The sequence below is a fragment of the Monodelphis domestica genome, chromosome 6, assembly GCF_027887165.1.
Source record: "Monodelphis domestica isolate mMonDom1 chromosome 6, mMonDom1.pri, whole genome shotgun sequence".
NCBI classification, from domain to species: Eukaryota; Metazoa; Chordata; class Mammalia; order Didelphimorphia; family Didelphidae; genus Monodelphis; species Monodelphis domestica.
In genome coordinates this window covers 310,611,063-310,637,481 of record NC_077232.1, presented here as the reverse complement: position 1 = coordinate 310,637,481, position 26,419 = coordinate 310,611,063, and the positions used below count along the sequence as shown (strand labels likewise).

At 41.2% G+C, this 26,419-nt stretch overlaps 1 protein-coding gene across 1 annotated transcript; it reads left to right on the top strand.

Annotated features, from left to right (window-relative positions):
• Positions 1 to 4,956: 4,956 nt before the first annotated feature.
• On the top strand, positions 4,957 to 9,821 carry LOC130455148 (zinc finger protein 501-like). The gene has a single exon (XM_056803539.1). The coding sequence runs from the start codon at positions 5,217 to 5,219 to the stop codon at positions 6,546 to 6,548; it is 1,332 nt and encodes a 443-aa protein (XP_056659517.1). The 5' UTR covers positions 4,957 to 5,216; the 3' UTR covers positions 6,549 to 9,821.
• Positions 9,822 to 26,419: the final 16,598 nt, after the last annotated feature.

Sequence of the window (26,419 nt, the reverse complement as noted above, 5' to 3'; positions counted from 1 at the left end):
CCAGCGCTCCTCTCCTCAGTCTAAGGAGAGATTCTTGTGTGAGTCCAGTGCAAGGTCAGGACCCTGATTTTGGGCAGGAAAGCAGCCATGTCTGAGATGGGTCGGGTGTGTGGAAAGACTAGACCTGACTCCCTGGGGCTCGCCTGAAGCTTCCAAGGCCAGCAAATGCCTTGAAATGAGGCTAGAATAGTGATGAAGTGCTCAAGAGCTGGATTCTGTACTTCCCCTATTACAGGCTGGCTGAGTGTGGAGCTGAGTCAGGAGGCAGAGAAGTAGGACTTGGGCAGTTACCAGACAAAAGCAGTTACTGGTCAGTAGGATCAATAAGTAAATGATCCTAGATCAGCTCAGCCCTCTCTGAGGATAGATCACCCGGGCTAAATCCTGAGTCCCCGAGCTCTGTGGAGCACCTTCTCTCCTTTGTCATGCCTTCCACAGTGTTATAAGTAAAGAATGCTCTGGGGGCTCATTGCCAGATTGATGAGCATTTATTAGTAAAGAGAGAGAGGCAGAGAGTGGGGTCTCAGTCTTTCTAGATCTCTTTCTCGATTCAGGTTGCTCAGGCTGTGCTTGCCAGAGATGAGGAGATCGGGAAAGCTCAGAGACAAACCCCAGCCCAGAGAGCCAGTTAGTTTCAGGGGAGGTACCAGAGCCTCCTCCCCTCTCCTTCCTTTTACCTTCTGTAGCTCCTCCCTCCGTGGCTCTGGCTCTGGCACGTTGGTGACTCTCACACCAATGCTGGCTTCCCTGGGACACAGCAGCAGGGCCACAGACATGTGACTGACACCTCCATCCCAGCTCGGGGGTGGGGGGTGGGGGGTGGAGGGGTCCTGGGATCCAGGCTGCACTGGAGGTCCTCTAAAGATTTCCCCTTCACACCAGAAACTCCTCAGCTTCCCTCCAGAGCATCCTAGAGATGCTCCTCCCAAGCCTCTACTGGGCTCTTACAGACTCAGCTTTTAGTGCTGGCTCTGACATTGACAAAGGGTGGGAATTTTGGGCCCCTCCCTTCTCTCTGGGTCAGTTTCCTCCTGTAACTGACAAGAGGTGGGCTCTTCCTTGTGATGTGGCTTTCAGCCCTCTGTGCTCTGACTTGGGCTCCTCTAGGAGGTGGTGACGTTCAGGGATGTGGCTGTGGACTTCACACAGGAGGAGTGGCGCCTCTTGTCCCCTCCCCAGAAGGAGCTGTACAAGGAGGTGATGCTGGAGAATACCCAGAACCTGCTCTCTGTGGGTAAGGAGCCTCTCCCTGCTGCCCGAGTCTGCCATCCAAGGGAATATCATCCTCAGCAGCAGGCAGGGTTGGGAGCAGTTTTCAGGCATGAGGAAGAGACGAGGGCTGGGATGCGGAGTCCCAGAGCCAGGGCCCTCCTGCTGCCTGGTTCTCCTGTAAAAGGACTTTGCATTGTGTAATGGGACCTTGGGGGCTCCCTTTGGTGCTCTTGAAGTCTGAAATCAGACGCATGTTGGAGAATCTCAGATGTAGAAGTAATCTCAGGGTTGAATCCATCTCTTCTCTCCCTGGCCCGTAATTTGTCTCCCAAACCCCTCTGGGAAAACTGTTCTGGAGGATTTTCCTCCCACCTTCTTCCCCTCTGGGGTGGATCTACTATTGGGGATCTATTTCTCTTTAACTAGCATAAACTCTTAGCTCTCAGCTCCTCAGTGTCCCCAGGAGAGATGATTTGTCCTTAGTCTTTCTTCCTATTGTCCTAAGCCTCCAGCAGAGCCAGTAAGGAAGGGAAGCTAGGGACAAAGAATTTATAATGACCTGCTGTTGGCCTGGCACTCTATCAAGAGTTTTCTCTGTAATTTTCTGGCACTTCTTCCTCACTTTCATCTTCCTAATTCAGTGCCACAATTACCCCCATTTTACAGATGAGAAAATAGATTCAATTAAGTGGCTTGTTTGGAAGCACCCACATAGGAACTGTTTGTGGTGAAATGTAAACTGAGGTCTTCCTGCCTCTGATTCCCAGCTCCTTACCCCTCTCCTGATGGCTGCCTCTCATTTCCTGGTAATGGAAAACTATGGTCTGAGTCCAGGCTTCTCTGAAGTAAATTCCCTAAAAACCTATCATTCTGGTTCTAGATTGGTTCCCTGAACATCTTCCCCATTCCTCTCCCGACCCCAAATGCTGGGGAGACTGTCCTCCAGGAGTCCTTGTAAGCCTCCCACAGGCCCTGCTTGCCCTTCTCTGTAATTGTCAAGATGAATGGACCGACTGAGAGACAGTATTGGACCCAACAAGGATTGTTGAGTTCCCCAGGAGAGGAGGCAGAGACTCCCCATGCAGCCTCCCGGCCTGCAAGAGGCTGCAAGGGGGGGGAAAATTGAGAGGATAGAGATAGAGAAGAAGTTTTTATCCGCGAAGGGCATGAACGAGCCGACTTTAGAGATGTGAGTAACCGAGTCAGTAGACGAATATTATTTGTATGAGCCACAGCTAAGCTCCGACCACTGGGTGTGAATATTCAGGCTGAAACCACCCAATGATCCTCTTTTAACACCGTACAGGTCAGAGGATAAAGCTAGTGCAGATGGAAAGGAGACTAGGAACTACAAGAGGTAGATAATGCTAGATAGCATTAGGAGAAAGAGAGGAAGTAAGGCAGGCCTGGACTAATGACCAGGCCTTAGTAAGGCAGGCCTGGTCTAAGGACCAGGCCTTAGTAAGAAAGATAGAGAAGAGGGACAGGGGAGAAGTTGCTACTTGCCAGACCCGGGAATCCTGAACCAGTGGGCGGAGCTTAGAGGAGCGGGTTTATTTATAGTCTTGCCAGCTCAATACATATTGAACAGTTATATGATACCTCAATACATATGGATGAGTTATCTGGGGTACCCCTATTGGATAATACAATCTATGACAAGGTGAAGGTGGGGTTTTACTCCTCAGGTGAGTGGGACACAGGAAAGCAAGGTTTCGCGCCTAAACTTCAGCCATGCTGGCAATAAAGTTCATTGCCATGCACATAATGACCATGTGCTCACTCACATTCCTTGCTTCCCCATCACGTCTATGAGCTGGGCTGCTACACCCCAAGAGAAGAGTCCAGGAGGCTTGGAGAGGTGTCAAGGAGAAGGCATGGTGATGGGATGAAATGTGATCCCTTGAGGTTCCTGTGTCTGGGGTTTCATACTGAAGCAGAACACTGACCCTTGGACCCATTTTCGGAGTTCAGGAGTTTCTTCCAGAATGGACTTGAACAGGGTGGGAGGGGGGGGGGGCTATTGCTCATTCCAGGTTCCCCAGGAGGGTAACAGGCACTCCCTATTCTGGGTTCCTGCATTACAGAACCTTAGAGGTAAGGGCAGACTCCTGCAGGAACCCCATGGACAGAGTCTCTGAGTGGAGTCACTGGACTCTCCAGCCTTTCTTTAAAGACAATTCAGTGACGAACTTCTCTCCATCCTCCTCCCTGACTGATTCTCCCTTGCCCAGGGCTTCCAACTCCCCTAGAAGACATGCTTTCTTATTTGGAGCAGAGGGAATCCTTGTGGATGCTGGAGCAAGAAGGCCTGAGGAGCTGCTGCCCAGGTATAGGTGGGGAAAATAGGTGTGGGAGATCCAGGGTGACCAGAGGCTTCTGTGTGCTCTGGTGAAGCCAGGGCTAGATTTGGGGGCAGGAAGACCCGACTTGGAATTCTTCCTGGGCAAGTCACTGAACCCCTGAGCCTCAGTTTCTCTATCTGTAAGATGATGCTATTGGACTCCATTTCCTATCAGTTCCCTTCAGTATTTGGGACTGAAAGGCTTGGCAGTGTCCTGCAGGTACCAGGAGGGCTGAGCTTATCTCCTTTGAGCTCTTTAGTATCCAAACACAAGTATGAGGGCTTGTTCTGTGCCAGGTCCTGGGCTAAGTTATCAGGGGCCTAAAGGGCTACAGTGGACTTCCCCTGCCCTCATGGAGCTCACCGTCTGCTGGAGCAGACAGCATGCTGACAGTTCTGTAGAAGCCTTTTAGATCCCAGCTCCAGGGCAGCCAATCCTGAGAGGGAAGGCTCTGAAAGGAAGGAGCACTTCCTTTCAGAGGTCTAATCTCATTCTGAGATGATCCAGGGATATAGAAGTGTTGGGGAATGAAAATCTATTTAATTCAACAGGGAAATCAGGAACTAGAGGAGTGAAGAGATTGATAGTTTAAGTAGAAAAGCCATCAAAGGAGGAAATAATCCAAATTCTAAAGATAAAAATAAGGATCACCATTTGCATATGGCCCTTAGTATGTGTCATACACTTTATGAATATTATCCCATTAGATCCTCATAGGAACCCTAGGAGTCACTTGATATTATTATGTCCATGTTATAGTTGTGGAGCCTGAGACCAGCAGAGCTCCTGTGATTTGCCCAGGCTTAAAAGTCCTAGCAAGTTTCTGAGGTACAATGAGAGTACACCACCACCCATATTGGAATTTGTAAGAAGAATATCATGAAGGTGCCAGCATCTATATAAGGTGGGAAATAGGAAGAGAATTGTACAATCTTTCTTGCCCATTTCCTTATAAATGGATCATGGCTTCAACTTACTCTATGAGACATATTTTTATACATGGAAAATGCCATGTTTTTGTTTAAATTGTATTTAGTAGGAGTAAAAAAGTAATGGCTGCTCTCAAGGAGTAGGGAACAGAACAAAATCTTTTATACCTTGGATAAATGCAAAAGAGAGTGAAGAATTTCTTCATCTGATCTCAGATACTGGAACAAAAAATAAAGTTGAAAGCAATCATGAAGGGAATTCCATAATGGTTACAGAGAAGCTAGATGACAAAATAGAAATATTTAGTCTACATGCATCCAGTGGTGTCATACCTATGAAGAGAGGATTGAATGTATAGACAATGAAAATGAAAGCAAAAAGATTGAAAGTGAATAGTCTAGTACCGTGGGCAGAGAATGTCTAGCCACAGGATTTGGTCTCAGCTGCCAGGATTTTGGGTCAAGTCACTCATTCAACCTTTCTGAGGTCATGGTATGAGTTAGGAATGTAATAAAGTTACCCTGTCCCAAATCCCAGATTTGTTAAGAAGAGCCAGTGAGATCACATGAGAGCCTCATTATTATTTAAATTGTTCTTTAGCTTTGAGGCAATAGCATTTTCAAAGGATGGATTGTGCACATTTGAGTTGGAAGACTTTTCTTCTTACCTGAGGAAATAGGATATAAAGCAGATTATGTTCTGATAGTTGAGGAAAGGAGACAATTATATATGTGTATATGTTGCTCTATATGTGTGTTTTACTGTTTGTTTCTTTTAGAAAGAGAGATCAAACCTGAAATGAAGCTGACTCCAACAGAGGTGAGCCTCTCTGTGGAAGAAATGAACCTACAAAGATTCATTAGTCATGGTCCCGATAACTTTGCTTTCAGAGAATTCTGTGTTGCACCTCAAAATTCATCTCCCATTGGACATCAAAGAATTCACACTGGGGTAAAATCCAGTGAAGGTAATCAGTGCGGAAAGACTTTTATGCATAGGGCCATTCGTGTTGGACATCAGAGAATGCACTCTCTTAAGAAACGTTATGAATGCAAGCAATGTGGAAAGACATTCAGTCGGAGCTGCCATCTTGCTGTACATCGAAGAATTCACACTGGGGAGAAACCTTATGAATGCAAGCAATGTGGAAAGAGATTCACAGAGAACTCCAGTCTTGCTGTACATCAGAGAATCCACACTGGGGAGAAACCTTATGATTGCAATCATTGTGGGAAGACATTCAGACTGAGCTCCAGTCGTTCTCAACATCAGAATATCCACACTGGGGAGAAACCTTATGAATGCAAGCAATGTGGAAAGACATTCAGTTGGAGCTCATATCTTGCTGTACATCAGAGAATTCACACTGGGGAGAAACCTTATGAATGTAAGCAATGTGGAAAGACATTCGGTCGGAGCTCACATCTTGCTATACATCAGAGAATCCACACTGGGGAGAAACCTTATGAATGCAATCAATGTGGAAAGAGATTCACAGAGAACTCCAGTCTTTCGGTACATCAGAGAATCCACACTGGGGAGAAACCTTATGAATGCAACCAATGTGGAAAGACATTCACTCGGCGCTCACATCTTGCTGTACATCAGAGAATTCACACTGGGGAGAAACCTTATGAATGCAAGCAATGTGGAAAGAGATTCACAGAGAACTCCAGTCTTGCTGTACATCAGAGAATCCACACTGGTGAGAAACCTTTTGAATGCAAGCAATGTGGAAAGACATTCGGTCGGAGCTCACATCTTGCTGTACATCAGAGAATCCACACTGGGGAGAAACCTTATGAATGCAACCAATGTGGAAAGACATTCAGTCGGAGCTCACATCTTGCTGAACATCAGAGAATCCACACTGGGGAGAAACCTTATGAATGCAAGGAATGTGGGAAGACATTCAGACTGAGCTCCAGTCTTGCTCAACATCAGAAGATCCACACTGGGGAGAAACCTTTTGAATGCAAGCAATGTGGAAAGACATTCGGTCGGAGCTCACATCTTGCTGTACATCAGAGAATCCACGCTGGGGAGAAGCCTTGGAAGTAGTCAGTGTGATGTGTGTGTGGAAAGTGTGGAAAGACATTCAGTCACAGTTTCCTTCTTGCTGAACATCAGAGAATCCACACCAGGGAGAAACATTAACAATAAAAGCTATATATATATTTTTTTCATTATTTCCCAGGATATCCTTGATCCCTTGTTCTTCCAACTTAACTTTGTTATGTTTTTTTCTAAATCAGTAAAAAAAAATTTTTTGGAAGTTCAATGGGTATGGCACTAAATAGATAAATAAGTTTGGGTAGGATGGTCATTTTTATTTTATTGGCTCGTCCTACACATGAGCAGTTCATGTTTTTCCAATTGCTCAAGCCTAGTTTTAGTTGTGTGGAGAGTGTTTTGTAGTTGTGTTCATATAGTTCCTGTGTTTGTCTCGGGAGATAGATTCCTAAGTATTTTATTTTGTCTAAGGTGATTTTGAATGGGATTTCTCTTTCTAGTTTTTGCTGCTGAACTATGTTGGAGATGTATAGAAATGCTGATGACTTTTGCGGGTTTATTTTTTTTTTCCAATGAAGAGGAAATTAAGGCAATCATTAAAAGTTACTTTGCCCAATTATATGGTAATAAATATACTAATCTAGGCGATATGGACGAATATATACAAAAATATAAACTGCCTAGACTAACGGAAGAAGAAATAGACTTATGTGGGTTTATTTTGTATCCAGCAACTTGGCTAAAGTTGTTGATTACTGAGACTAGCTTTTTGGTTGAATCTCTAGGATTCTTTAAGTCGACCATCATATCATCCGCAAAGAGCGATAACTTGGTCTCCTCCTTGTCTATTTTAATGCTTTCACTTTCTTTTTCTTCTCTAATTGCTACTGCTAGAGTTTCTAGTACAATGTCAAATAATAGAGGTGATAATGGGCATTCTTGTTTCACTCCTGATCTTATTGGAATGCAGCTAGTTTATCCCCATTGCAGATGATGTTAGCTAATGGTTTTAGATATATACTGTTTATTATTTTTAGGAACGACCCTTCTATTCCTGTGCTTTCTAGTGTTTTTTAATAGTAATGGGTGTTGTATTTTATCAAAGGCTTTTTCTGCATCTATTGAGATAATCATGTGATTCTTGTTGGTTTGCTTGCTGATATGGTCAATTATGTGGATGGTTTTCCTAATATTGAACCAGCCCTGCATCCCTGGTATAAATCCTACTTGATCATGGTGCATGACCCTTCTGATCACTTGCTGGAGTCTTTTTGCTACACAACCGAGGCAGAAGATGGGATTAAGTAGGCCACGATGGGTGCAGGAGAGGATCCCCTTTTCTACTTCTTTCAGATCCCAAGAAGGTGACCCCAAAGTGGAGATTTCAGTGGCATGCAGTAGTCTTCCCAGGAGAGAGTCACCAGAAATGATTTCTGGGTCTGGTACTTGGGAGGAGTCTGCCAAGGTTCTGGGTCAGCGAGGCTGCAGAATGAGGAGGAGAAGGATGTTTCTCAGAAAAGGTCACCAGTGGCACTCTCTCGTGCTCTAAGCAGGAGGATTTCTGAAAGAGCTGGAGAGCCTTACATGAACCAATGCAGAGTAAAATTAGCAGAACTCGAAGAACATTGGACCCAGCCACTGAAATATTGTGTGATGGTCAACTGTGAGAGACTCGGCTCCTCTCAGCAATACAAGGAGCGCAGACTAGTCTGAGGGACTGAGGATGAAGAATGCTCTCTGTCCACCTCCAGAGAAATAACTGTTCAAGTTAGATGGATCAACGCAGATGATTTTTTACTTTCATTTATTTGGGGCTTTTGGTTTTCAAGAATATTTGCTCAGGGGGCAGCTGGGTAGCTCAGGGGATGGAGAGCCAGACCCAGAGACGGGAAGTTCTGGGTTCAAATCTGGCCTCAGACACTTCCCAGCTGTGTGACCCTGGGCAAGTCGCTTGGCCCCCATTGCCTAGTCCTTACCACTCTTCTGCCTTAGAGCCAATACACAGTATTGACTCCAAGACAGAAGGTAAGGGTTTATTAAAAAAAAAAACAACAACAATATTTGCTCACAGCAGTGGCCAATCTAGAATTATGTTTTACATGATAATATATGTATAACTCAGAGCAAGTTGCTTGTCATCGCTGGGAGAGGGGAGGGAAGGAGACAGTTTGGGTCTTGTTTCAGAAAACGTATGTGGAAGATTGTTATTACATGTTGTAAGGATAACTTTAGTGTTTTGACTTAAATCTAAATAATTTGGTCGTCATGGGAAATTCCCTAATATGAAAATACCCAAGTCAGCTGGGGATTATGGAGATTTTAATTAAAAAAGAGAGAAGGAATTAAGGAAAAGAATGGGGGGGGGAGGAAAAGGAGAGAGAGAGAGAGAGAGAGAGAGAGAGAGAGAGAGAGAGAGAGAGAGAGAGAGAGAGAGAGAATTAATTTAAAGTGCTCTGGCTCAGGCTGAGCCAGGCAGTACTTAAAGACCTTGGCCAAAGTGGCCTCCCTGAGCCTAATGGAAAGAGAGTCAGTCTTATCACTCACCACGAGACTGTCTCCAAGGAAGCTCCAGTCCTCCACTGAACTCAATCTCCTGAACTGAGTTCTGAATCCAAATCCACTCTGAACTGAATTTGGAACTGTCTTTTAGCCTCCTTTTAAAGAGAATTTTCTCTTATGTCACCTCCCCTAAATTTTCACCTCTACTAATCACAGTAGACACTTTTTTCCAGGATTGCCCATTCTTAGTTCTCACCTTCTTTGGTCCTCACCTTCTCTGGTTAGATTATATCTTTTGAGTACTTCACACTTCTTTGTTAAACTTGCCTTTTGTAAGTTACTTGACCTTTTTGTAATTAATTTTTTAAAATTTAATAATTAATTAATTTACAGGTACTTAACACCTTTTTGTATTAGATCAAAAAATAGACTTAGCCTAAGGTTCTAGCTTTAGTATAAGGCATGAGTTAAGTACCTTCATTGTTCAATCAGGAGTTGACAACTTTATCTTCCCCAAAAGTATGTCTAATTAGGGTGGAGTAATTTTAAAAGTTATCAATACATTCCTGATTCTTGTTATACCAAGTATCTCCATTGTTACAATAAGGGAATAGCTAAATAAAATCTTCTAAAGTACAGTCTGAGTAGTTTTTAAGATTCACAATGTGACGGGGAAAATAAAGTCTCTGAATAAAAAACCACCACCACAAAGCCGACAGTGTCATCATGGGTCAGCTGAAAGGCATTGATGAGGCTTCATCCATCCGGATGGCCTGGGGGTGCCCCCTGGTGCACACCAGAGGAGCTTTGTCAGAGAGTTCTCATAGATCAGACACATGTGGAAGGAACTCCAAGCCATCTCCCTGTGTGAGCAAACAGAAGAGAATTCTTTCCAGCCAGAGACTCTTCAAGAACAGTAACTCCAGGGCTTCAGTGAGAATTTCTCTTGTAATTCTCAGCAAGGTTATCAGTGGAACCAAGGTGGGAAGGGAAGATGTTGGGATGGAGTTCAACTTGGACTGCTCATTCTAAGCTTCACTCTGGAGAGGAACCATGTAAGTGCAAGGAAGGTGGTGAGACCTTCTCCCATGGCTTCCAATTCAGCTACCATCACAGACTTGTTACAGATAAAAGAGTGGTTGCCTTAAACTGTGACTGTGAAAATATGGTTTCAAGACAGTGTCTTGAGTTAAATAAAAAATAAGGTGGTCGCCATGGGGAAAATTCCCAAATATGGAATACCCAAGTCAGCTGGGTTTTATAGAGATTTTAATTAATACAAATAAAGGAATTAAGGAAAGGGAGAGAGAATAAGAGAAATATAGTATGAAGGGCCTAGGCCAACATGGCCTAGGCCTGAGCCTTAAGAGAGAGACTAGTCAGTCTTTTATCAATTCACCACAAGATCCTTCCAAGCAAAACTCTAGTGTTCAGAGAGACTCTCCAGTTTAGCTCAGGAAACTGCCCCAAGTTTAGCCACTGAGAGAGAGCCCAATCTCCAATTCAGCTTTGGCAAGCTGAACTAAATTCAGAGCCCTCCAGCTCCTTCCTTTTAAAGAAAATTTTCTCCTATGTCACCTCCCCTAAATTTCTACCTCTACCAGTCACAGTAGACGTTTTCCAAAGGACTGGCCATTCTTAATTCACACCTGAGTAGACTAAAACTTTTGAGTAATTCACACCTGAGTAGACTAATCTTGTCCTTTGCAAGTTGCCTGCTTAATTTGATCTTCATAGGTACTTAGCACCCCTTTGTATTAGATCTAAAAATAGACCTAGCTTAAGGGTTCTTGCTTCACTTTAAGTATGGGTTGGGGACTTTTCATTGTTCAGTCAGGAGTTTACAACTTTATCTTCCCCTAAAGTATGCCTAAGTATGGGTGGAGTAATGTTAGAGTTCCCACATTCCTGACCAAAGTCCCTTCGTTGTTTTTAAATGGGGAATGGTCCTAACCAAATGTTCTAAGGTAGAGTCTGAGAATTTTTAAGATTCACAGACTGCACCCTGGGGAGAACTCTTTCCCAGGTCATGAAGGAGAGAAGCTTTTCTTGCAGAGAGTACGGCTTATGGGACATCACAGTAGAGGAAGTATCCTGGGGAGAAACCATTTCAATGGAAGGAGTGTGTGAAAGCCTTCAGCCCTGGCTCTGCCCTTTTCCCCCATCATAAGATTGGTGAGAATTTCCTTGTCTGAACCCTGATTCTTTTGAGGTTCCAACAACCCCACCTTCTGTTTGTGTTATGAACAGGGCCTGGGGCAGATCTGTGTGTGGGGGACACAGGCTGGAGTTGGGAGGATGACAGGAGCCTCTTGGCTCCCTGGCACTCAGAAGATGATTTGCCTCTTGTCCCCCCGCACTCCGAAGACTGGCCTCCGACTCAGACCAAGGTCAAGTCCAGTTGATCAGAGAGACCCAGCAGAGTGACAAGGAATAGATAAGTTGGGAGGAGAAAGGAAATTGGGCTCCTTCTGGCCTTCAAGTCACAGTGGGAAGAGAAGCATCTGTAGTGCGACCCTGCAGTCAGCTCGTTTTTGATCTGAATGGGATGAACTCACCCATAAAACGTAGACGAATCGCAGAATGGGTTAGAATCCAAAACCCTACCATATGTTGTCTTCAAGAAACACAAATGAAGCGGGTAGACACCCACAAGGTCAGAATTAAAGGATGGAGTAAGACCTTCTGGGCCTCAACTGACAGAAAGAAGGCAGGAGTGGCAATCATGATATCTGATAAAGCCAAAGCAAAAATAGACCTGATTAAAAGGTATAGGGAAGGTAATTATATTTTGTTAAAAGGGACTTTAGATAATGAGGAAATATCACTAATCAACATGTATGCACCAAATAATATAGCACCCAAATTTCTAATGGAGAAACTAGGAGAATTGAAGGAAGAAATAGACAGTAAAACAATATTAGTGGGAGATTTGAACCAACCACTATCAAATTTAGATAAATCAAATAAAAAAAATAAAAAAGAGGTAAAAGAAGTGTATGAAATCTTAGAAAAATTAGAGTTAATAGGTATATGGAGAAAAATAAATAGGGACAAAAAGGAACACACCTTCTTCTCAGCACCACATGGCACATTCACAAAGATTGACCATAAACTAGGTCACAGAAACATGGCATACAAATGCAGAAAAGCAGAAATAATAAATGCAGCCTTTTCAGATCACAAGGCAATAAAAATAATGATCAGTAACGGTACGTGGAAACCCAAATCAAAAATTAATTGGAAATTAAACAATATGATACTCCAAAATCGTTTAGTTAGAGAAGAAATCACAGAAACAATGAATTATTTCATCAAGGAAAATGACAACGGTGAGACATCCTTTCAAACCTTTTGGGATGCAGCCAAAGCAGTAATGAGAGGTAAATTCATATCCCTGAGTGCATATATTAACAAACTAGGGAGAGCAGAAATCAATCAATTGGAAATGCAAATAAAAAAACTTGAAAGCGATCAAATTAAAAACCCTCAGCAGAAAACCAAACTAGAAATCCTAAAAATTAATGGGGAAATTAATAAAATCGAAAGTGATAGAACTATTGATTTAATAAATAAGACTAGAAGCTGGTACTTTGAAAAAACAAACAAAATGGACAAAGTACTGGTCAATCTAATTTAAAAAAGGAAAGAAGAAAGGCAAATTAACAGCATCAAGGATGAAAAGGGGGACATCACCTCCAATGAAGAGGAAATCAAGGCAATCATTAAAAATTACTTTGCCCAATTATATGGCAATAAATACAACAATCTAGACAATATGGATGAATATATACAAAAATACAAACTGCCTAGACTAACAGAAGAAGAAATAGAATTCTTAAATAATCCCATATCAGAAAGTGAAATCCAACAGGCCATCAAAGAACTCCCTAAGAAAAAATCCCCAGGGCCCGACGGATTCACAAGTGAATTCCGTCAAACATTCAGAGAACAGTTAATCCCAATACTATACAAACTATTTGACATAATAAGCAAAGAGGGAGTTCTACCAAACTCCTTTTATGACACAAACATGGTACTGATTCCAAAATCAGGCAGATCAAAAACAGAGAAAGAAAATTATAGACCAATCTCCCTAATGAATATAGATGCAAAAATCTTAAATAGGATACTAGCAAAAAGACTCCAGCAAGTGATCAGAAGGGTCATCCACCGTGATCAAGTAGGATTTATACCAGGGATGCAGGACTGTTTCAATATTAGGAAAACTATCCACATAATCGACCATATCAACAAGTGTGAGATTTAAAATGGTTGAGGTCTTAAACTGTAGTGATTAAAATAGTGGGAGATATAAATTGTGATAGATATAAGGGACGGTGAGTAAATTTGCCAGGAGAAATATGTTTCACTACAGTGTCTTGGGTTTTAAAATCAAATATAAGGTGGTCGCCAGGGAAATATTCCCAATTATTCAAATACCCAAGTCAATTGGGTTTTATAGAGGTTTTAAATTAACAATACAATGAGTAATCAAAGAAGGAGAGAGAGAGTAAGAAAAGAATCAGTTTTTTAACACTCACCACAAGGTCTGACTAAACAAGGATTTCTAATGACACCAGGCCAGCAGCATCTCAGCTGCTTTCACCAGCTCCCTCCTCCATCTGAATGTTTCAGAATCAGTCTCCTCAGAATGAGTCTCTCCAATCTGAATGTTTCAGAATGACTTTCAGCTCTTCCCTGAGCTCTTATTTTTAAGGGCAAAATCTTCTCTGTCACCTCCCCTAAGTCCTTACATCTACCAGTCACTGTAGATGTTTTCTAAAGGACTGCCCATTCTTAGTCCACACCTAAGAAGGTGTGGATTTTTGAGTAATTCACACCAGGAAAGCTCTAAGTTTTCCAGTTCTTTGTTCCTTGTAAATTCACAAGTTGCTTGACCTTTATAGGTACTTAGCTTAAGAAAAGTATGGGCTTCAGTACTTTTCATTGTTCAGAAAAGAGTTTACAACTTTATCTTCCCCTAGGGCAGACCCAAGTAGGTAAAGTAGAATTCTCACATTCCTGCTTTAAGTAGAGTTCACTGCCCAAATGGGGAATGGTCTTAATCCAATCTTATAAAGTAGGGTCTGGGAAATTTTAAGGTTTACACAAGCAAACCAACAAAAATCACATGATTATTTCAATAGACGCAGAAAAAGCCTGTGATAAAATACAATATCCATTTCTATTGAAAACACTAGAAAGCATAGGAATAGGAGGGTCATTCCTAAAAATAATAAACAGTATATATCTAAAACCATCAGCCAATATCATCTGCAATGGGGATAAACTAAATGCATTCCCAATAAGATCAGGAGTGAAACAAGGATGCCCATTATCACCTCTACTATTTGACATTGTACTAGAAACACTAGCAGTAGCAATTAGAGAAGAAAAAGAAAGTGAAGGCATCAAAATAGGCAAGGAGGAGACTAAGCTCTCGCTCTTTGCAGATGACATGATGGTCTACTTAAAGAATCCTATAGATTCAACCAAAAAGCTAATCGAAATAATCAACAACTTTAGCAAAGTTGCAAGATACAAAATAAACCCGCATAAGTCATCAGCATTTCTATACATCTCCAACATAGTTCAGCAGCAAAAACTAGAAAGAGAAATCCCATTCAAAATCACCTTAGACAAAATAAAATACCTAGGAATCTATCTCCCGAGACAAACACAGGAACTATATGAACACAACTACAAAACACTCTCCACACAACTAAAACTAGACTTGAGCAATTGGAAAAACATTAACTGCTCATGGGTAGGACAAGCCAATATAGTAAAAATGACCATCCTATGGAACTTCCAAAAAATTTCTTTACTGATTTAGAAAAAACCATAACAAAGTTCATTTGGAATTAAAAAGGATCAAGGATATCCAGGGAAATAATGAAAAAAAAAATACAAAGGAAGGGGGCCTTGCAGTCCCAGATCTCAAACTATATTACAAAGCACCAGTCATCAAAACAATTTAGTAATTGTTTTGATTACCAAGCAAGACATAGAAAGAGTCACAAAATGTAAAATAAATAATTTCGACTACATCAAATTAAAAAGCTTTTGTACAAACAAAACCAATATAACTAAAATCAGAAGGAAAGCAACAAATTGGGAAGCAATCTTCATAAAAACCTCTGACAAAGGTTTAATTACTCAAATTTACAAAGAGCTAAATCAATTGTACAAAAAATCAAGCCATTCTCCAATTGATAAATGGGCAAGGGACATGAACAGTCAGTTCTCAGCCAAAGAAATCAAAACTATTAATAAGCACATGAAAAAGTGCTGTACATCTCTTATAATCAGAGAGATGCAAATCAAAACAACTCTGAGGCATCACCTCACACCTAGCAGATTGGCTAACATGACAGCTATGGAAAGTAATGAATGCTGGAGATGATGTGGCAAAGTAGGGACATTAATTCATTGCTGGTGGAGTTGTGAACTGATCCAAACATTCTGGAGGGCAATTTGGAACTATGCCCAAAGGGCGATAAAAGACTGTCTGCCCTTTGATCCAGCCATAGCACTGCTGGGTTTGTACCCCAAAGAGATAATAAGGAAAAAGACTTGTACAAGAATATTCATAGCTGCGCTCTTTGTGGTGGCAAAAAATTGGAAAATGAGAGGATATCCTTCAATTGGGGAATGGCTGAACAAATTGTGGTATATGTTGGTGATGGAATACTATTGTGCTAAAAGGAATAATAAAGTGGAGGAATTCCACGGAGACTGGAACAACCTCCAGGAAGTGATGCAGAGTGAGAGGAGCAGAACCAGGAAAATATTGTACACAGAGATTGATACACTGTGGTACAATCGAAGGTAATGGACTTCTCCATTAGTGTCAATGCAATGTCCCTGAACAATCTGCAGGGATCTAAAAAACACTATCCACAAGCAGAGGATAAACTGTGGGAGTAAAAACACCGATGAAAAGCAACTGCTTGACTATAGAGGCTGAGAGGAAATGACTGAGGAGAGACTCTAAATGAATACTGTAAACCTTAAAATTTCTTAGACTTATAAATGTTGGAAATTTCACCATTGGGAAATTTCATACTTGAAAAATTTCCTACTGATAGTCTATTGCAATGTGAACCCCCCCCCCCTTGGCATGGGAGGGTCCTTCTCCTCCCTACTTAAGATTACTTTAGGACAGAAACCTTTTGGTGAACAATGGAAAGGGCTTTGACCTATGCTTAAGCATAGAACAGGAAGTTCTTTGAATCATGATTGATTTTAAAATTGATACAAGAGAGATACTTGGAATGACAGAACCAGGTCTTGGAACTTCCAATCTCCACCCTGCTCAGGGTAACAGGATTTAGGAAGGGCTGCAGCAAAGGATCAAGATTTAATTATTTGAGAATATGACCTTCAACATACATGTGCAAAGCCACAGACCTCTGGGCGGTCCTGGGTTAAGCTAGAGCCACCATTGGCACAGGGAAGACATGGACAGTGATTGGTAGATGTGAGAACTGAGGGGGGGGACTTGGATGGTTTCCTTAAAGATAGCGGGGTCTGAGGACTAGGGAGGTGGGAGAGGTTTTGCTCTGAGAGGTTGTGCTCTGAGAAGCTTGCTCTGAAGGAAGCTGGAGGTGGAGGCCCCTGAGACTGTTTCTCCATTTTGGTCACGTGAGTAATAGGGACTGATCTCTTTTCTTTGCCTCAGCTATCTAAGGGCTTGGGATTTTTGGCCCAGCCTAAACAGAGGGGGTATTTAAGCCCTATTCCTTTCTCTCTCTCTCTCTCTCTCTCTCTCTCTCTCTCTCTCTCTCATACCTTTCTTCCTCCTGTTTGTAATTAAACTCCATAAAAGGTTGACTGCTGACTTGAGTTTTCATTAAGGAATTACATAGCTGAATTCCTTGGCGACCTTAAATTAATATATATCAGTCTTTTAAAGTGATATCCTTGTCACAATACTCTATTGCAAATACCAACAACATGGAAATGGGTTTGAACCAAGAACACATGTGAAACCCAGTGGAATTGTGCGCCGCCAATGGGAGAAGTGGTGGGAGGGGGGCGGGGGGAGGAAAAGATAATGATCATTGTTTCCAATGAATAAGGTTTGTAAATAACCAAATAAAATAATGTTTAAAAAGTCAAACAAAAAAAATTATGGGACTTTGCTTAATGATTCTGTCTGATTCCAGGAGAAGCGAATACAAAAAGTCATTACACAGTGCCAAAGAAGCACAAAGTTAAACTGCATAGTGCCAGTTGAGGACAAGGTCAAATAGACCAACCAATCCTGATGGGTGTGAGATAATTTTTAGTGTTTTGACTTAATATCTAAATAAGTGGTCACCATGGCAAATTCCCAAATATGAAAATACCCAAGTCAGCTGGGGATTATGGAGATTTTAATTAATAAAGAGAGAAATAAGGGAAGGAGAAAGAGAGAGAATTAATTTAAACTGCTCTGGCTCAGGCTGAGCCAAGCAGTAGTTAAAGGCCTTGGCCAAAATGGCCTCCTTGAGCCTAAGGAAAAGAGGAGTCAGTCTTATAACTCACCACAAGACTGTCTCCAAGGTGGGTTCCAGTCCTCCACTGAAAACTATTTCCTGAACTGAGTTCAGAATCTCACTCAATTCCAAACTGAATTGCCTCCTGACTTTTTACCCCTTCCTTTTAAATAAATGTTCTCTTATGTCATCTCCCCTAAATTTTCACGTCTACCAATCACAATAGACACTTTTTCCCCAGGACTGCCCATTCTTAGTTCTCACCTTCTCTGGTTAGATTATATCTTCTGCATACTTCACACCTCTTTGTTAAGCTTGCCTTTTGTAAGTTACCTGACCTTTTTGTGATTAATTTAACCTTTACAGGTACTTAATACCCTTTTGTATTAGATCTAAAAATAGACCTAGCTTAAGGTTCTAGCTTCACTATAAGATATGAGTTAAGTGCCTTCATTGTTTAATCAGGAGTTTACAACTTTTATCTTCCCCTAAAGTATGTATAATTAGGGTTGGAGTAATTTATCCAGCCGAGGAAACACCAAGGAAAAGTAATTGCTTGACTACAGGGGTTATGGGGACATGTCTGAGGAGAGACTCTAAATGAACACTCTAATGCAAATACCAACAACATGGAAATGGGTTTGAATCAAGAACACATGTGATACCCAGTGTAATCACACGTTGGCTATGGGAGAGGTGGGGGGGGGGGGGAGGAGGAAAAGAAAATGATCTTTGTCTCCAATGATTAATGTTTGGAAATCACCAAATAAAATAATGTTAAAAATTTTTTTAAAAATTAAAAAATTATAAAAAAAAAAGAAATGAGATGGAACACTGACTGCCAACAGGGTATGGGAATACAACCTTCCAGCTAAGAAAAGGAAGATCAGTTGGGGACTGCTGGTCTTTTCTCTTTGGTTTGAAGAGGGAAGGAGCAACTGTTCATTGAGCCTACTTAGCTACCAATTTACAAATCCCTTGTTGAGTGTAAAAAATAGACTCGAATACAGGACTACAATCCCCACGAGCCTTTGCTCCACTTCCCCAGAATGCCTTGTAATCTCACCTGGGCCGAGATCGAGAAGGTATTTAAGCTGATTCAAAGGCTTTTAAAGGGGCTCTCTCTCGCTCTCTTGGACTTCCATTTTGGGACAGGCCTGGCTTTTTTTCATAATGTAGGTGACGTTGTGTCTAGGCCTCTCTATGGCCTGGACACGTGTCTCTTATCCTGTATTTTCTTTAATCCTTAATCTTCAATAAACCTCTAAAAAATATAATACTCCTTGCAGAGAGAAACTAATTTCTACCTGCCTCAGATGCCTCAGTCTCCCCGTCTCCCCTAAATTTTAATCTTTACAGTTGGCGACCTAATGGGGGAAAAAACTATCAATCTTCTGATTTCTTTTCTGATCTTAAATTCAGTTTTAATAGTTAGTACCTATAATTTTTTTGAGCCACATCTCTCTGGTCAAAGTGATTTTTTTTACCCTCGAAAAGCTGCTGCTCGATCCAGACTTGTTGCTTTTGCCGCCCACCCCACCCGGCTCAGCCACTTTTGCCTGCGGGCATTCAGCCCCCATCCAGATCTGATTCAACCAAGATTGCAATCACCTGATTCCCGATCTCCAGGCCCTCTGGCCCTGCCTGCCTGTTTCTGCGCCCCAGACCCACGAGCGCGACAACCGCCGCCTCATCAACCAGATCCTTGGAGCAGATTCACTCATCGCTCAGGACTCATTGTGACCAGCTGGTAACAGTATTGGCCACGTGGGCGGAGGGGAGAGAGGAGAGGGAAAGAAGAAGCAATTTTCCCTTAGGCTAAGCCTCTGAGCAAACGGGGTATTGACTCCATGTGGGCTCCACGTGGACTGGGGCAGGAGGAGGGATCATATCAGGGGAGAGGGGAAAGAGAGACTGGAGAGAAGAAACAGATTTTTTCAAACAGAAACTTAAAAAGCAATGGGCTGTTTAAAAGGATTTTTGACTGTTCTGGTAATTTCATTGATTTTACCTGCCTGTCAGGGAGCAGACTCAGCCCAAAGATTCAACTTTAACTTTGGGGAGGCAAATGGGTGGCTCAGCGACCTGATAGCCAGAAATAAAGACATTCGGTCCTGGGTTAAAATCTGGCCTCAGATTCTCCCCAGCTGTGGGGCTCCGAGCAGATCAATAGCCTTTACTACTCTACCTTCGGACAATAGACATTTTAATGGATAATTAAAAACAAACAAACAAACAAACAAAAAAACCCACCCACGGACCTTTAAAGACTAAAGGCTATATTCTAAGGCATTTCAGACTCCAATGGTTTATAAAAATCTCTGTATTCTATTGCATTTTTGTTATGATTTAACCTTGTGATTTTAAGTTCATATATTACTGGATTCAATATTATTCTGCTTGAACTGAAGGTTGATTGAATTTATTTTGAATGTACTGAGTTTTGAAATTCTGTTGTTTTTCCCCTATAACTATTGAACAAATATTATTGTGAATAAGCCCATATATGAAAAAACAGCTTTTTTTTCTATTTTGCTGAGGATAGATGGACTTCAGAACCGTTTATAATTGTATTAACAGACTTCCGGTTAAGATGGTGGCTTAGAGAAAGCTAAAGTTCAGATCTCCAGAAAACCCTTCCCGACCGATCTCAAACTATAAGCTCCTAAGGCGCCGAAATTCAAAACGATCAACAGCACAGACCCTGGGAACCCTCCTCCTGGACCTGGACCCGGATCAAAAGGTACGGCCCCCTCAAAAGCCAGGACCCAAGATCACTCAGACCTAAGGGGTAGGAGCGCAGAGTCCAAGGCTCCGGGAAGCTGCAGCCCGGCCCGGCTCAGAGAGCAGGGTCCTCAGAACAACAACCCTCAGGGCCTTCTATCCGAGTCCCAGTGAAAGTAACTGCCTGGAGCTCCCGCTGCAGAGAGCAGGGTCGAAACAACCTCAGGGCAACCCTCAGGGCGGGCAAGACAGCCTCACGGGCTGGATCCTGCTATCCAAGTCTCAGTGAAAGTCCCTGCCCTCGGAGCTTGGGGAAGCTGCAGCCCATCCCCCCGCAGGCCGACGAAACAGCCTCACGGCCAGTGATTCTGAAGGCAACTCCCAGAAAGCAACCGAACCAGAGAGCCGGGGGGAGAGTGTGGCCTCGTGGTCCCACCCTTCCATTCCAGTTCCAGCGAGGCATATTCAGTTTAACCCAGGGAAAGCTCATAGAACTGACAATCTGCCCAGGACTAAAGCCTCTGAACACCAGACAGAGATAAGAAAAGCTAATCCTCCACATTCAGAAATGACAAACTCCACAGAAGCACAGAAGCCCCAAAATACCAAGAAAAATAAGAAGAAAGGGGCGACTCTGGACACATTCTATGGAGCCAAAATACAAAATACAGAGCAGATAGAAGAAGATATACAAGAAAATGCTCCAAAATCTTCCAAAAGAAATGGAAACTCTCCACAAACCCATGAAGAATTTGAACCAGAAATGACCAAAAAGATGGAAGCCTTCTGGGAGGAAAAGTGGGAAATAATGCAAAAGAAATCCATGCATCTACAAAACCAGTATGACCAAACTGTAAAAGAAAACCAGGCTTTAAAGCAAGAACTAATAAAGCAAAGCCAAAACACCAAGAAATTAGAAGAGAACATAAAATATCTCACCGACAAGGTGATAGATCTGGAAAATAGAGGGAGAAGGGATAATTTAAGAATAATTGGACTCCCAGAAAAGCCAGAAATAAACACCAAACTGGACATGGTGATACAAGATATAATCAAAGAAAATTGCCCAGAGATTCTAGAACAAGGGGGCAATACAGCCACTGACAGAGCTCACAGAACACCTTCTACACTAAACCCCCAAAAGACAACTCCCAGGAATGTGATTGCCAAATTCCAAAGCTATCAAACAAAAGAAAAAATCCTACAGGAAGCCAGAAAAAGACAATTTAGATATAAAGGAATGCCAATCAGGGTCACACAAGACCTTGCAAGTTCTACTCTGAATGATCGTAAGGCATGGAACATAATCTTCAGAAAGGCAAGAGAGCTGGGTCTCCAACCAAGAATCAGCTACCCAGCAAAACTGACTATATACTTCCAGGGGAAAGTATGGGCATTCAACAAAATAGAAGACTTCCAACTTTTTGCAAAGAAAAGACCAGAGCTCTGTGGAAAGTTTGATACCGAAAATCAAAGAGCAAGGAATACCTGAAAAGGTAAATATTAAGGAAAGGGGAAAAATGTTATCTTCTTCTTTTACTCAAACTCTCTTCTATAAGGACTACATTTCTATCAATCTATGTATACTAACATGTGGGGAAAATGTAATGTATAAATAGGGGGTAAAGAAAGACCAAATAGAATAATGGTTCTCACACAAAGATTCACATGGGAAGGGGAGGGGAAGAAAACTCCTATAAGAAGGAGAGGAAGAGGGGGGGGCGTTACCTAAACCTCAATCTCAGGGAAATCAACTCTGAGAGGGAAAAACATCCAGATCCATTGGGATCTTGAATTCTATCTTACCCAACAAGGGTAATGAGAAGGGAAAACCAAGGTGGGGAGGGGGAGAGGGAGAACAAAAAGGGAGGGAAAGAGAGGGGGGAGGGGGAGGGAAGAAAAAGGGAGGGACTAAAAAGGGAAACATCAAGGGAGGGGACAAGGGGCACTAATTCAAAGTAAATCACTGGACTAAAAGTTCGAGCCGAAGAAGAAAAGGTTAGAATTAGGGAAGGCAATCAAAATGCCAGGGAGTCCACAAATGACAATCATAACTTTGAACGTGAATGGGATGAACTCACCCATAAAACGTAGACGAATAGCAGAATGGATTAGAATCCAAAACCCTACCATATGTTGTCTTCAAGAAACACACATGAGGCGGGTTGACACCCACAAGGTCAGAATTAAAGGATGGAGTAAGACCTTCTGGGCCTCAACTGATAGAAAGAAGGCAGGAGTGGTAATCATGATATCTGATAAAGCCAATGCAAAAATAGACCTGATCAAAAGGGATAGGGAAGGTAATTATATTTTGTTAAAAGGGACTCTAGACAATGAGGAAATATCATTAATCAACATGTATGCATCAAATAATATAGCACCCAAATTTCTAATGGAGAAACTAGGCGAATTGAAGGAAGAAATAGACAATAAAACCATACTAGTGGGAGACTTAAACCAACCATTATCAAATTTAGATAAATCAAATCAAAAAATAAATAAGAAAGAGGTAAAAGAAGTGAATGAAATCTTAGAAAAAGTAGAATTAATAGACATATGGAGAGAAATAAATAGGGATAAAAAGGAATACACCTTCTTCTCAGCACCACATGGCACATTCACAAAAATTGACCATACATTAGGTCACAGAAACATAGCACACAAATGCAAAAAAGCAGAAATAATGAATGCAGCCTTCTCAGATCACAAGGCAATAAAAATAATGATTAGTAATGGTACATGGAAAACCAAATCTAAAACCAATTGGAAATTAAACAATATGATACTCCAAAACCGTTTAGTTAAAGAAGAAATCATAGAAACAATTAATAATTTCATCGAGGAAAATGACAATGGCGAAACATCCTTTCAAACCTTTTGGGATGCAGCCAAAGCGGTAATCAGAGGCAAATTCATATCCCTGAAAGCTTATATTAACAAACAAGGGAGAGCAGAGATCAATCAATTGGAAATGCAATTGAAAAAACTCGAAAGCGATCAAATTAAAAACCCCCAGCAGAAAACCAAATTAGAAATACTAAAAATTAAGGGAGAAATTAATAAAATCGAAAGTGATAGAACTATTGATTTAATAAATAAGACAAGAAGCTGGTACTTTGAAAAAACAAACAAAATAGACAAAGTACTGGTCAATCTAATTAAAAAAAGGAATGAAGAAAAGCAAATTCACAGCATTAAAGATGAAAAGGGGGACAGCACCTCCGATGAGGAGGAAATTAAGGCAATCATTAGAAATTACTTTGCCCAATTATATGGCAATAAATACACCAATTTAGGAGAAATGGATGAATATATACAAAAATACAAACTGCCTAGACTAACAGAAGAGGAAATAGAATTCTTAAATAATCCCATATCAGAAATTGAAATCCATCAAGCCATCAAAGAACATCCTAAGAATAAACTATGGGAGTGGAAACACCGAGAAAAAGTAACTGCCTGAATAAAGAGGTTGAGGGGACATGACAGAGGATAGACTCTAAATGAACACTCTAATGCAAATACTATCAACAAAGCAATGGGTTCAAATCAAGAAAACATCTAATGCCCAGTGGACTTACCCGTCGGCTATGGGGGGTGGGGGGGGAGGAAAAGAAAATGATCTATGTCTTTAACGAATAATGCTTGGAAATGATCAAATAAAATATATTTAAAAAAAAAAAAAAGAACATCCTAAGAAAAAATCCCCAGGGCCTGATGGATTCACCTGTGAATTCTATCAAACATTCAGAGAACAGTTAATCCCAATACTATACAAACTATTTGACATAATAAGCAAAGAGGGAGTTCTACCAAACTACTTTTACGACACAAACATGGTACTGATTCCAAAACCAGGCAGGTCAAAAACAGAGAAAGAACACTATAGGCCAATCTCCCTAATGAATATAGATGCAAAAATCTTAAATAGGATACTAGCAAAAAGACTCCAGCAAGTGATCAGAAGGATCATTCACCATGATCAAGTAGGATTCATACCAGGGATGCAGGGCTGGTTCAACATCAGGAAAACCATCCACATAATTGACCACATCAACAAGCAAACTAGCAAGAACCACATGATTATCTCAATAGATGCAGAAAAAGCCTTTGATAAAATACAACACCCATTCCTATTAAAAACACTAGAAAGCATAGGAATAGAAGGGTCATTCCTAAAAATAATAAACAGTATATATCTAAAACCAACAGCTAATATCATCTGCAATGGGGATAAACTAGATGCATTCCCAATAAGATCAGGAGTGAAACAAGGATGCCCATTATCACCTCTACTATTTGACATTGTACTAGAAACACTAGCAGTAGCAATTAGAGAAGATAAAGAAATTGAAGGTATCAGAATAGGCAAGGAGGAGACCAAGTTATCACTCTTTGCGGATGACATGATGGTCTACTTAAAGAATCCTAGAGATTCAACCAAAAAGCTAATTGAAATAATCAACAACTTTAGCAAAGTTGCAGGATACAAAATAAACCCACATAAATCATCAGCTTTTCTATATATCTCCAACACAGCTCAGCAGCAAGAACTAGAAAGAGAAATCCCATTCAAAATCACCTTAGACAAAATAAAATACCTAGGAATCTATCTCCCAAGACAAACACAGGAACTATATGAACACAACTACAAAACACTCGCCACACAACTAAAACTAGACTTGAACAATTGGAAAAATATTAACTGCTCATGGATAGGACGAGCCAATATAATAAAAATGACCATCCTACCCAAACTTATTTATCTATTTAGTGCCATACCCATTGAACTACCAAAATACTTCTTCACTGATTTAGAAAAAACCATAACAAAGTTCATTTGGAAGAACAAAAGATCAAGGATATCCAGGGAAATAATGAAAAAAAACACATATGATGGGGGCCTTGCAGTCCCAGACCTCAAACTATATTACAAAGCAGCAGTCATCAAAACAATTTGGTACTGGCTAAGAAACAGAAAGGAAGATCAGTGGAATAGACTGGGGGAAAACGACCTCAGCAAGACAGTATACGATAAACCCAAAGATCCCAGCTTTTGGGACAAAAATCCACTATTCGATAAAAACTGCTGGGAAAATTGGAAGACAGTGTGGGAGAGACTAGGAATAGATCAACACCTCACACCCTACACCAAGATAAATTCAAAATGGGTGAGTGACTTAAACATAAAGAAGGAAACCATAAGTAAATTGGGTAAACACAGAATAGTATACATGTCAGACCTTTGGGAGGGGAAAGGCTTTAAAACCAAGCAAGATATAGAAAGAATCACAAAATGTAAAATAAATAATTTTGACTACATCAAACTAAAAAGCTTTTGTACAAACAAAACCAATATAACTAAAATCAGAAGGGAAACAACAAATTGGGAAAAAATCTTCATAGAAACCTCTGACAAAGGTTTAATTACTCATATTTATAATGAACTAAATCAATTGTACAAAAAATCAAGCCATTCTCCAATTGATAAATGGGCAAGGGAAATGGATAGGCAGTTCTCAGATAAAGAAATCAAAACTATTAACAAGCACATGAAGAAGTGTTCTACATCTCTTATAATCAGAGAGATGCAAATCAAAACAACTCTGAGGTATCACCTCACACCTAGCAGATTGGCTAACATGACAGCAAAGGAAAGTAATGAATGCTGGAGGGGATGTGGCAAAGTAGGGACATTAATTCATTGCTGGTGGAGTTGTGAACTGATCCAACCATTCTGGAGGGCAATTTGGAACTATGCCCAAAGGGCGATAAAAGACTGTCTGCCTTTTGATCCAGCTATAGCACTGCTGGGTCTGTACCCCAAAGAGATAATGGACACAAAGACTTGTACAAAAATATTCATAGCTGCGCTCTTTGTGGTGGCCCAAAACTGGAAAACGAGGGGATGCCCATCAATTGGGGAATGGCTGAACAAACTGTGGTATATGTTGGTGATGGAATACTATTGTGCTCAAAGGAATAATAAAGTGGAGAAGTTCCATGGAGACTGGAACAACCTCCAGGAAGTGATGCAGAGCGAGAGGAGCAGAACCAGGAGAACATTGTACACAGAGACTAATACACTGTGGTATAATCGAACGTAATGGACTTCTCCATTAGTGGTGGTGTAATGTCCCTGAACAACTTTCAGGGATCCAGGAGAAAAAAAAAACACCATTCATAAGCAAAGGATAAACTATGGGA